The 13096-nt window shown below is 44.3% G+C and overlaps 1 protein-coding gene across 6 annotated transcripts in view; it reads right to left on the reverse strand.

Moving 5' to 3' along the window:
• Positions 1-590: 590 nt before the first annotated feature.
• The window catches only part of LOC143804991 (ras-related protein Rab-7a-like), a 50907-nt gene continuing 38401 nt past the window's right edge, over positions 591-13096 (reverse strand). For 4 of the 6 annotated variants that reach the window (XM_077283683.1, XM_077283687.1, XM_077283684.1 and 1 more), the window contains 4 exons: positions 5442-5568; positions 4654-4872; positions 1560-1685; positions 591-976 (listed from right to left, as the gene is read on the reverse strand). In XM_077283683.1, coding sequence (XP_077139798.1) covers positions 887-976; positions 1560-1685; positions 4654-4872; positions 5442-5568 — 562 coding nt within the window. In that variant the 3' untranslated portion in view covers positions 591-886. Of the gene's footprint in view, positions 977-1559; positions 1686-4653; positions 4873-5441; positions 5569-5928; positions 6199-13096 lie in introns of all 6 variants that reach the window. The other 2 variants (XM_077283688.1, XM_077283689.1) reach the window with 1 other exon arrangement.

The raw sequence follows: 13096 nt of genomic DNA on the forward strand, positions 1-13096 counted from the left end.
ACCCTCTTTTCCTCTCTTCTTCCCCCATTTCTCCCCCCCCCCCTTCTCCCCCCTTTACTAAGTACAATCATCGAGAACTTTTACCCCATGGTGGAGTGGGTGGCCTGGCGGGACATTCTGTTTATCAGCATCTGAGATCCAATAGGATTAAATTGGGTAAATTGTTTCTCCACTTTATACATACTCCTGATATGCAAGCGGTGGATCTTTCATGATGTGTTTCATTTCATTAAATGTCAGGGGACTTAACACTGATGTTAAGAGGCGTTTGAGCCTTCAGGAGTTGAAAACTTTGAAAGCAGAGGTTGCATTTCTTCAGGAGATGCATCATGATAGATTGGGATCTATTAAATTTACTGGGGTGAGGTTCCCCACAGTGTGTATGTGTATATATATATATATATATATATATATATATATATATATATATATATATATATATATATATATATATATATATATATATATATATATATATATATATTAGCCTGGTAGACAAGGTTTTGTTCAATTCAGTACATACTTCCTTGTACTTCTGGTTGTTGCTGAGTTCTGGAAAAAAGAAAAATTAAAACAAGTTCTCAAATTCAGCAGTTGGAATTGTATAAAGAAACTTTAATGAACAATTTGTAAAATCTTAAATTAATGTGATGTGCGATTTCGAGCGTGAAGAAATAAAATAAGTTAGTAGTTTTGTCCAACACCCTACAAAACATACGGTAAGTCCATACCACAACGCCTCTCTTTCCTTGGCCGGAATTGTAGGTGAAAGGTTTTCCTGTCGCCTTATCTGGCCAGCTGATGCGCTCTCAGAGCGGACCTCAAAATGTCACAAAATGCTTCAAGATTTCATCCAGTCCTGGAATCCCGAGGGTTTGCTAGGAAATTAACAATCACATTTCTTTTTGTGTTTTTTGTTCTGTTTTTCTAATAGATTAACAGATTCATCATCGTTCTTCTGTCCCATTAGATTGTTCTGTGAAGAAATGGTCAAAAATTAGCTGCAAAAGGAAATCCCATTACCCGTTTATGGAAGAAATCTGCTTTCAAAAATACATCGGGACATTTGTTGGAAAGTAGATGCAGTTAAAGAGGTTGTCCGATGCTGCGATGGATATAGGATAAGTCATCATGGCCATCAGTTTGGTGAGGACTCTCCCCAGTCAGTTTTCATGAGCTCCTACCGGATATCAACACTGAATGATGTGCAGTACAGCTCAGCCTGATGTGTAGCAGCCACTGCCAGGTCCTGCAGATCAGCAGCCTCAAGGTCCACATACACATTAGTCTAATGTCTGATGACAATGACAGTCTAACGTTTATCAGGGCAGTGACTGACTGATGCCCAGGAGCAGCTTTGTTTAGCATTTACATCCGGCTAAAGCCGAAAACAGCCGCACCTGTCAGGTCATAAATATCAGATCGGAGGGCAATCTGTCATCAATATATGACCGAACACCCCCATCGAGAGAGAGAGAGAAACAGAGACAAAGGAAAGTGACATTTCACTAGTGACAGAAATCCTATTATTCTCTTCCAGCAGAGATTTTTAAACATACGTGTTTTAAGGCAAGTTTGATGGCTCCTAGGAAAGCTTCCTCTACATTTACTGATTCTTTGGCACTGGCTTCATAGTATTCTGCGTTACTTGCTTTACACCATTCTTGTACTTGACGAGGAGGGACCTATTATAAAGAAAAGGACATTTTATTTAAATTTTTTTTTTTTTGGGGGGGGGAGGGTAGCTTAAAAAGTAAAAAGATCTGTGTTCAGATTACATTTTGAAGTGTAACTAAATAGCACTGAAAAAAATAAAAATTTAAGTATTATGATATACTCAGACTATGTGCCAGTCTCCTCCTCCAGTGTAGCCTGCATAATAATAGGGTACAGACTCGGTTGTTGTTTTTGATGCAAGGATTTAGGCTGTGTGCACACGTTGCAGATTTTTTGCGTTTTTTTCTTTTAGAATGCATTCCGCAATTTTTGTGCACATGATGCTTTTTTTTCCCGCGAAAAAAAAAAACAACGCATCGCGGTAAAAAAACGCAGCATGTTCATTAATTTTGCGGATTTTTTGCGGATTTCTCACTATATTATTGCATTGGGAACGGCCGGAAAAATCCACAAAAAAAAAACCGCACCAGAAACGCGGTAAAAACGTGAGAAAAACGCATGCGGATTTTTTGCAGAAAATGTCCTGTTTTGCTCAGGAAATTTCTGCAGGAAATCCTGAACATGTGCACATAGCCTTAAAAATCCCTCCTTGATCGATCTGGTTAAAAAAATAAATAAAATTCAGGTGGCTAAAATTGGAAAAATTATAGAATATAGTATAGTATTTAGAAGAGATGGTGAAAATCGATTTAGAAGACCCGGTCTATTGGCCACTGGATGAAAGCCTTGATGGTATCTTGGCCTGGTGAGATGTCTTAGAGGTGTTGTGAAGCAATGAGGACGTCACGTTAGGCCAAGGTGCAAAGAAAAAGTACTACAAGGTCAAAATATAGCGAGTCTAAGTAGGAATGGTTCTCCTCGTAGACCGTGCCAAGCTGGTGTATGGAGACTTCTAGGCCATGCAATCTTCAGAGAGTAGGAGGACAAGAACTCTAGTGCCACCTATGGTGGGTAGCAATCCTAAAAGTCAATATTGGCCCTTTAGCGAGTCTTGCCATATGACTTGGAATATAAAGCTAAACCAGGCACTCGGACCAGCATTATTCTATCGGTCCATGCACATGTCCGATTTTTCCCTCAAATACACAATCTGCATCAGATATTCAGATTGCACTCCTCCCGCCCAGGATAGTATCTGGTTCTTTAGGCATTAGCACCACACATCTTCAGACCCTGACACTTGGTCTCCATTTTCTCTGCCAAACCACAACTCTGGGGTGGGGATCTCTTGACTGCTCATAAAACCCAGCCCTGGAATGGCCTAATAACTCTCTCAGCACTATATGTGCTGGAGCATGCTTTTTGAGCTCACATTACCAAAGATACCAACTTCGATGATACATATCTCCCCTCAAAGACCTGTCCGGCAGCCATCTTACAGTGCATACACACAGGAGTTATGTGCCTGACATTGGTCACGGTCAGGATGGTTGCCAAGCCATCCATCCATCCACCATTAGGACTCCTTATAAAGAAACGTATATTGCGCGACATACATTTCTTTGCAGGGGCCCTTTGTATAGAATAGAGTAGTCTGCTACAAATTACTATAAGGTAAAACAATTGGCCAGATGGAAGCAGAAAGAACGCACTTTTAGCCTCCATCTACTTAATGGTGACCAATGGAAATATTACAGTGCAGGTCAGGAAAACCTCCAGATGTGGACCATGTACAGCAGCAACTAGCCCAACACCCAATATTTATTCAAGCTCAGGAAGCCAGTATATACGCCACGTAGCCATTCTGCAACGTTAATGCAAATATTTGATGATTTGTATGGAAAGTTGCCAGTGAAGCGTTTCAGGAGACAGGTGCACAAGACTAGTTCAGAGAGACACTAGCTTTTTTTTGTGGTAAGCAATTACAATTGTAACTATAAATGAGTGTTTAAATTAGTTGCCCTCGCCATTTGCTAGTCTGCAAGACTTTGTGCACAATTCAGAAAAAAACAAATTTTTTTTTTAGAAATCCTGCAGAGAACAAAAAAAAAAAAAAAAAAAAAAGTGTTTTCCAGCTGATCAGTTCTGTCGGGCAACTAAAATCATGCACGTGAATCAAGGGCTGGAGCTCAGCGATTTTTGTCCTACTGCGAAGGGCTGCTATAGCCAGTTGTCTTATAGCCACACACAGGGCAGTGAGACAGAAAATGTTGCTAAGCTACATATTCTTTCACATATTTATCAGTTTTATTTGTAATAAAGAGACCAAATTGTACCGAAGAAAAGCTTAAAGGCCACTTTACCATCTAGCAAAAAATGCAGCAGATTTTTCTAAAGCATATTCGTTTTATCAAAATGTGTCATATTTTACAGGTGCATGAAATTTTAAGAAATCTCTCACACTGCAAGGGAAATTTAAAAAAAAATAAATTTGCAGAATAAAATATACAAGAGCTTGAAATCAATAATGCACAAAACGTAAATTGACAAGCCGCAAAGGTTCCATGCACTTTCTTTGCAATGATATGTGCGGCGGCATTCACTGTAGAACATTTGCATCGAAAAATGAGCAAAAGAATTTGCTTCGTGGGAACACGGACTGAGGAAGAATACTAAACAGGAAAAAAAAATAAGACATTGTCAAAACGGAAAGACCTTCCCTAAATAAAACAGTGGTACGAAATATGTTCAGTTCCCCGCGGCTGCTTGTCTCGTGACTGTTCGACCGCCATAACACATGTATGGATTGGATAACAAAACAGGCAAGCCCTACATGTGTTGCGGCTGACAGACAACCATGAGACATGCAGCTATGGGGACTCGAACATAGTTTTCGAGCACTCTGAAGACACCCGGTTAGTACACGAGCATGCCCAGATAACACCTTATCCTACATGTTTGCTCATCACTAGAAAACACATTTCAGTAACACGGGTGAATAAGTTATAATAGATGGATCGATCTCACCAGCTGTAACAAATAAATAAATAAATAAATAAATGGAAGCGACTGTTGTGGAGCAGAACATGTACTGACCTGTCGCTCCTCTAGGTCCGATTTGTTTGCAATGACCACAAAAGGAAACTGTTCTGGAGACGGAGGATCAGCTTGTACCAGGAATTCCTTCTGCCAGGTATCCAGAGCTTGGAAGGAGTTTGGGGAAGTAACATCAAAAACTAACAAGCAGCAATCCGTTCCCCGGTATAATGCGGCGCCCAAGGACTGGAAGCGCTCCGTGCCTGCTGTATCCCAAATCTAGGAAAGAGAGAAAGTTTATCATTTCTGTAGTAAAACTTATTTAAAAATAAAAATGCTATTCACAACCTCATTGCACATTCTCTAAAAAAATTGGAGAAGGGCTGACCTGCTGGAGATCCTTCTCTATTAGCCAAAATAGAGAATTATTATGGCAGCGCCATCGCCCTAGCAGATACCTATTGACTTTACGGGAACCTGGCGTGGCACCATAGGCAGAGATGAGACAAGTCCTGCGCCACTCTAGAGGATTTCCATGTGTGAACTTATGTGGAGACCCGTCAAGCACCTGTAGCGGCATGGTAAAGAAGCCAACTGGGGACGGCCCTGGTCTCCAGCTGAATCACGAAACTATGTCTTCTATGAAAATCGCCAGAGATCCCCATGTACAGAATTTAAGCCTTGACCGACTTCTCCTTGACAGATTATATCAGGGGAAAGGAGGATTATTCATGTTGGATTTCATTGCCCAAACCTTGCTTTCTAGCGGGCCAGACGCTTCCACCAAAAGTGTACATGTAGTATTGAAAGATACTGCCAAGATATTGGGGTTGTGTGGCCAGCTTTACCTGTACGGTGACCAGCTTTTCATCCACTCGCAATTCTTTAGTGAAAAAGTCGGCTCCTATCGTTGCTCTGTAGTAGTTGGTAAATCGATTATTGACATACTGGTTCATTAGCGCCGATTTCCCCACACTGCAGATAGAGAATATAAGCAAATACATAATCGTCTTATGTCACAAGGCTTTAACCCGATAACAACCAAGTGCTGTAACTTTACTAGCAGCTCTAGAAAAGACTTGTGACACTACACGGGGCCATTTTCCTTTTTAACTGGGACTCCTAGGAATGTCTCAATTACACACAACTAAAAAAAGTAAATGAAGAGAGTAAAAAAAAAAAAAAATGCTGCTCATTAGGACCTTTTTAGAAGTCAGCATTACAAAGGGGTTATGGCAAGTTATAACATTGCAATTTTACCAAAATATTTGTTTAAAAAAAAACAAAAGAAAAAAACAAAAAACAAACACACACCCTTTGCAATTTGCAGCTTACCTCTTATTAAATAAAGCTCTTGATTATCATGAAAGGAGGGACTAACAATTGTTTAGTGCTGTTGACTAGGCTCCTGGCCGCCTTTGCGGTCAATCAGCGATGGCCAGTGTACTAGGCAAGGAGTACATGCTTGCAAACTCTGCAGGAGATCCATTGCTCCTGCACTCAATCTATATTCGCTGACAGGATTCGAAAGCTCACAATTTGAGCCAGGCCCGCAACCATGCTTGTCCGAATAGTCAATATTCAGGTGTGTACGGCCACTCAACCCTGGCAAATAGAAAACCAAATGGCACTCTTAGGGCATGTTCCCATAGTCAGCAAACCCTGCAGGTTACACACTGCATACATCTGCAGCGTCCAGATGTTACAGCATAATTGATGGGATTTCAGGAAATCCCATTTCCACTATGCATGCATAGACACCCGCGGACCCGGACATGCAGCGCTTCTTTCCAGACTACAGCTTGTCAATTTATCTTGCAGAGACGCGAGTCTCCACAAGATTAATGTCACCCCTACAATGTATTGGATGCGGTGATTCCGTATGGTTCAATGTACACATGCGGAAGCACCTGCGTTCAAAAGCTGGCAGCTCTTTGGATGCAGCATACATGTGCTGCGTCCAAAGCGCTGCCAAATACTGCCGTGGGAACGTACCCTTAAAGGGTTATTCTCATCCTCCCTCCCTTTAGGACAGGTCATCAATATCAGATCAGTGAGGGATCTGAATCCACTTACAGAAGCACTCCCATCAAAGTTTTATTGCAGTCATCATATAGCCCAGTGTACTTATGTAGCGCCCCCACTGCCGCAGGGCCGAGGGGTACCTGGTACCGGGCCTCTGAGTCTCTGTTCTGGGGTTGTCACGGTGGCTAGACCCGGTCCGTGACCCTGCTGAGGGGCGTACAATGATAGGTGTGCGTGATGGTGATGATGTTGTGGTGGTGCGGTGCAGGTTGCAGTAAATAACGAGGACACCACGTTGCAGTCTCTTTACCTCTTTACTGAAGGCTTCTGAGTCCTCAATCCGGAATACGGTTAACAGGGCTGCGCAAGTCCGGACGGTCCGATGGCACCTTCAGAGTTCCCTTCGCAGGTGGAAATCTGTGCCTACCTGCTAGCGCTCGTGTGTTGTGGTCCTTCCCTGCTGTGCTTACGGAATAGTACCCCACAACTGTTGTGTCTGTTTCTCGTGTTCCCTCACAACTCGATTCTGATGTTCTTCTACGTCCCCCTGATCTTACGGTTAGGACGCACCCGTATGACGGGGAGGCTCGGAGGTTCTTCCTGGGCTCTATCGTCACCCCTCTCCTGTTGTTACCCCCCTGTGTCTTCCTGGGTCTGTGTGAGACAGCCTGCCTGAGACTGACTGTCTTGCCGTAGGTTCGAAGTTTGGCTTGGAGCTCTATACTTCCTCGGCGTTCCGGCCACCGGTTATGCACCTCAATAGGATGTTGCCTCGTTCTTACAGCACGACTCCTACTGGTATTCTCCTAGTTGCGTTGATCTCGTTTCTCACTCAGCACAATAAATCTTGTCCTTTCTTGGGGTACCGCCGCTATATCGTGCAGGCGCGGTCCCGTAACGTTCTCTCTGATTGCTAGGCCTCTGTCAGGATCCCACCCCTGACAGGGACCCCTCCGAATCTTCCCCTACAACACCCTCTGCCACAAGATGTTGCCTGGTTCCAACCCAGTAAGCGTTCTTTCTAACTTCCTGCCTGACCCCCAGTTTTACCAGTATGTGAGGAGTGGCCTAATGAATAGTACCCTTAGCTCCCCCTGGAGGCCCGACTGTGAAATGTATTGCTGTATGTGATACCTGGTCAGATGAACTCCTTCAGTGCCATCAGACGCACCATAGCCCCCCTTAGCGGCAGAGCCACAGTACTGCAACGACCAGGACTCTGGGGCGCTGCACTTACAATTGCTGATCTGGCTTTTCTACCCAGCTAATTCTTTTTTCTATGTAGAAATAGGAAGTCTTTTTTCCCTGCTGTCAGGAAATATGAAGAATTTCTTATTGTTCCAATTACACATACAGAGCCCTCAACTGCGGTTTCCTCTGCCTGCATGTGATTCTAGCCCCCCCTCTTCCCACTTGCGCCCCCTCCCACTAGCTACTCAAAGCTGTGTAACGCGAGACCCCAGAGTGCCAGCAGTGCAAAGAGCAGTTTAAGACCCCAACTGGTTAAAAGTAGTTCCTTAAGCACATGGGTTTGGAAATCCCTTTGTTCCTTCAAACTGGAATATAAGGCCACGTTCACACTTTGCGGTTTTTCCCGCGGATCCGCGGCGATTTTGATGCTGCGGGTCCGCAGCAGTTTCCATAGCGTTTACATTAACATGTAAACCCTATGGAAACCGCAAACCGCAGTGCACATGCTGTGGGAAAAAACGCGCAGAAACGCAGCGGTTTAAAACCCGCAGCATGTCACTTCTTTGTGCAGAATCGCTGCGATTCTGCACCCATAGGAAAGCATTGAACCGCTTACTTCCTGCATGGGGCTGTGCCCACGTTGCGGGAAGTAAGCGGCTAATGTGCGGTTGCTACCCGGGGTGGAGGAGAGGAGACTCTCCTCCAGGCCCTGGGAAGCATAAATAGTGTAAAAAAGAAGAATTAAAATAAAAAATGATGTTATACTCACCTCTCAGCGCTGCACGCGGCCGCCCGGTCTCAGTTGCTGTGCGAGCAGGACCTGTGGTGACATCGCGTTCACATGACCGTGATGACGCCGCGGTCACATGACCGTGACGTCACGAAGGTCCTTCTCGGCACAGCATCTTTGGAACCGGACCGCCGCGTGCAGCGCCGAGGGGATCCGGACATCGGAGGGTGAGTATAACCAATTTTTATTATTTTTAACATTACTATTGATGCTGCATATTGCTGCATATGCAGCATCAATAGTATAGGAGTAATCCCGCAGCGGAAACTGCGGAACAAACCGCGATAAATCTGCAGGGATAACCGCAGCGATTTTGCCCTGCAGATTTATCAATTCCGCTGCGGGAGAACCCGCAGAGGGACGCCGCAAAGTGTGAACGTGGCCTAATAATCCAGAATATTCATATAGGCAGGAACCTTATATATTTGAAATGTGCATCATGAAAGCTATCCACAGTGGTGTTTTCTGGCTTATGCGCGCATCAGGATCTGAGAAAAGGGTTCCTGCCTTCCGCTAGCTTTCTATTGATACCAAACAAGAAATAATTGCATAATAAGAAAAATGATAGTCCTGCCGACACCCTACAAACCTCGCAGCCCGAGTTAAGACACTCGTAAGGTTTTTCATAGCTTTCAAAAGGGAGGTGCATGCCATAGCTTCGCCCACTCAGGGAGGTCATGGGATAGAGGGTATAAGGCTATGAAGCCCCAATTAGGAAGTGTTTTTTTCTGCCCAGGGAATCAGCCAGGAGAGGCTGTGCATTTTGACCTGATTATTTGGGACGTTTCACCTCCCCCTCCTCCACATGGCGTGCCATTGACTGATAACTAAGTTTCATATCTTAATCCCTGTTATTTTGTAATTGTTGTATATACTGTAGTTGTCTCATTTTGTAACATCTTTTATATACTTGTAAACACTGCCTACATTTTCTGGAGGAAATCTATAAAACTTTATTAGTTTTGTTTTCCTTGCTCTAAAATGTAACGCCACATCCTCTGTGCTAAATTACGCTACCATGGGGGTTGGCTCCCGACCCAATACTTATTTTGTTGCAAAATGAGGAGCTATATGTGCATTACCCACCTGGGACTGGGATATACATACCACCCTCCCTGCAGAGTGCTCAATAGCCAGAACATTACCAGGCAGCCCTTCTGGCAACTACTTATCCTAGGTGTAGTTCCCTCACTGACCTGAGGGTAAGGAGGGCGCCAGAGCTGCAAGCTCCAAACGAACTAGAAAGTGGGATATAATAAATCCCTGATGAACTGGAGGGCAACCATACCCCCCCTTTATGATACCTGCATGACCAATCTCCTCCAACTGCTGCCTCCTCCATCACAGACTTCTAAGTCATGCAGGAAAATTGACCCCGTTTCTACATAGAGCTAAGAAGGATTCAGCTAGTGAGTTTTTAATCTCGTGAGGTCATAGACCTAATGGAAAATACAAGAGGAAAGGAAAACATCCAACCAGAAAGACCAAAATATAAAATTAATTCTTTATTAAATAATGCTAACAATATAAAAAAACAATAATAGGAGCCAAGAGGACAATGTGTAACAACTCTGCTGGCATCACTGCATGGCCTCCCATCCCCCACCTGCATTACACTCAAACTCACTTATTTCTCTGGGCCTTGTTGTGACTTCTCTCTGCTGCCAGCTCCATGCTGTGTGCCTCATGTCTGCTGTTTGCTCTGTGCATGCTCTGTGTTTCTTATAGAGACTGTGTGCACCAGGTGTTCCTGGCCAATCGCCATCAGGCTTCCTGTATTTAAGACATCCCCACCCATTGGTAGGGGCCTGTGCAACTTACTCCCTCAGTCAGTTCTTAGCTGCGGAGGTGCCAGGCCCTGTCTCGCTTACTCTTATGTCTGCCACCCAGGGGGGTGTTGTACCCTGGTCTGTTTCTTGTGTAGCCACCCAGCGGGGCTTCGTACCCTGGCCTATGTCTGCCACCCAGAGGGGCGTCGTACCCTGGCTTGTGTCCATGTCTCTGTGCCTTGTCTCGTTCCTGACTCTGTCTTAGTCTAGTCCCATTCCTGTGTCTGTTTTTATCCCTGTCTTGGTTTGCTTTTTCTGCTGTGCGTACTCTGCGTCTTGCTTTGCTCTGCCCTCTGTGTCTTGCTTTACTCGGCTTTCAGCTCCGCTCTCTGCAACCTTGCTTTGCTCCTTGCTCTGCATTCTGTGACCTTGCTCTGCACTGTTTTTGCTCTCGGCTCTACACTCTGTGTCTTGCTCTGCACTCCGACTTTGCTCTGCTCTCAGCTCTGCTCTCTGTGGCCCTGCTCTGCAGCTCCGCTCAGCTCTCGCTCTGCGGCTCCGCTTCTTGTGGTTCTACTTCGCTCCGCTCCTTGCGGTTCTACTTCTCCAGCTCTTGGCTCCGCCTCCTGCGTTTCTGCACTTGGCTCCGCCTCCAGCTCTTGGCTCCACCTCCTGCACTTGGCTCCGCCTCCTGCATCTCTGTTCTTGGCTCTAGCTCCTGTGCTTTCGCTCTGCATCCACTTTTGCGGTCTTTTTCTACCTATTCTTAAGTCCTCCTGTCTGAACAGGTTCTTACCTGTTTTACATACCTGCCTGCAGACCGGTCCCTTCCGGTTCTTCCAGTGTACCAGTCTTGTCCGTCTGTCCTGCAAGAGACCCAGCCATACCTGCCTGCCTACCAGAGAGCCAGCCGTGCCCACCTGTCTGCCAGTGTCTCTGTTGTACCCGTCTTCCTGCCAGAGTGCCAGCCATGCCCGCTTGCCTGTCTATGTTCCGTTCCCTGGTGGGATCAGCAGCCACAGCCAGACACCACCCTGGAGTGGTACCTGGTAGCTTCCTATTGCACAAGTCTGACCTCACCATCAGAGGCTCCAGCGAACACCTAGGAACCTACTTAGTTACGCCCCTTCCAGGGAAGTTTGGTCTGTGGTCCAGTGGGGCCACACCCCCGCGCCAACCAGTCTGGGCGCGAGCGTGACACAATGTATGTAAACAATTTCAATTGTGAGGCCGCATATTCATTGCCACACTAAATACATATATAGAAAAATTGTGATTCAAAATGTATATCAAACAAGTGAAAAATCAATAAAAAAATAATAAAAAACAATAAAAGGAGTGTAAAAATGTGTGTACCAAATGTGTATTTTACATAAGTTTGTTTTTTCTCTGCACTACTTATTTTGTGCGCCACAAAAAAACAAACAAACAAACAAAAAAAAAACAGTGCTTCAAGTTGTGAAAAAAAAAAAAAGACGAAGGCAACAAGCCGAGATGCGTGTTGGGTTGGCACGCCATCCTGGTGTGAGAGGGACTGCACTACTCCTGTAAGCACTTTTTTGATCATTTCGATCATTATTGTAAATACCCTACTTATTGAAACGGAGTCTCCATTCTATTATATAGATTTGCTTTTCTTTTTTTATTACCACTTCACGCCATCACTTTTTGTCCAGCAACATTGTTTTGCCTTTGAGATTTTTTTCTTGTTTTTTTTCACAACTTGAAGCACTATGTTTTTTTTGTGATGCACAAAATAAGTTTCTCTGCACTACTTATGTAAAATACACATTTGTTACACACATTTTTACACTCCATTTATTGCTATTTTTTATTATTTTTTTCACTTTTATTATTGTTTTTCACTTGTTTTATATACATTTTGAATCACAATTTTTTATATATGTATTTAGTGTGGTAATGGATGTGCGGCCTCACAATTGAAATTGTTTACATACAGTACAGACCATAAGTTTGGACACACCTCATTTAAAGATTTTTCTGTATTTTCATGTCTATGAAAAATTGTAAATTCACACTGAAGGCATCAAAACTCTGAATTGACACATGTGAAATTATATACTTATAAAAGGTGTGAAACAACTGAAATTATGTCTTATATTCTAGGTTCTTCAAAGTAGCCACTAGGGTTGAGCGACTTTTGCTTTTTTAGGGTCGAGTTGGGTTTTGTGAAACCCGACCTTCTCGAAAGTCGGATCGCGTGAAATCGGCCGATTCTACTGTAAAGTCGGGCCCCGGACCGGAACACGAAACCCAATGCAAGTCAATGTGGATATTATATCTCTCTCTCTCTCTCATATGTTGTGTTTGACTGCGGAAATCACTGCAGCCCAAACGGTAATATGGCTCTATGACGCCGCAGAAACCAGGCCGGAACCTATGTCATCACGCTGCCCACACTCCTTAATTGGCTGAAAAAATGGCGGGGAAGGCGTCATACAAAACGCGACTTTGGCGCCAAGATCGCCGACCACATGGCCGACCCCACGCTGGAGTCGGGTCGGGTTTCACGAAACCCGACTTTGCCAAAAGTCGGCGACTTTTGAAAATGAACGATCCGTTTCGCTCAACCCTAGTAACCACCTTTTACTTTGGTGACTGCTTTGCACACTCATGGCATTCTCTTGACGAGCTTCAAGAGGTGGTCACCAGAAATGGTTTTCACTTTACGGGTGTGCCCTGTCAGGTTTAATAAGTGGGATTTCTT

This window comes from Ranitomeya variabilis, chromosome 2 (genome assembly GCF_051348905.1).
Source record: "Ranitomeya variabilis isolate aRanVar5 chromosome 2, aRanVar5.hap1, whole genome shotgun sequence".
NCBI classification, from domain to species: Eukaryota; Metazoa; Chordata; class Amphibia; order Anura; family Dendrobatidae; genus Ranitomeya; species Ranitomeya variabilis.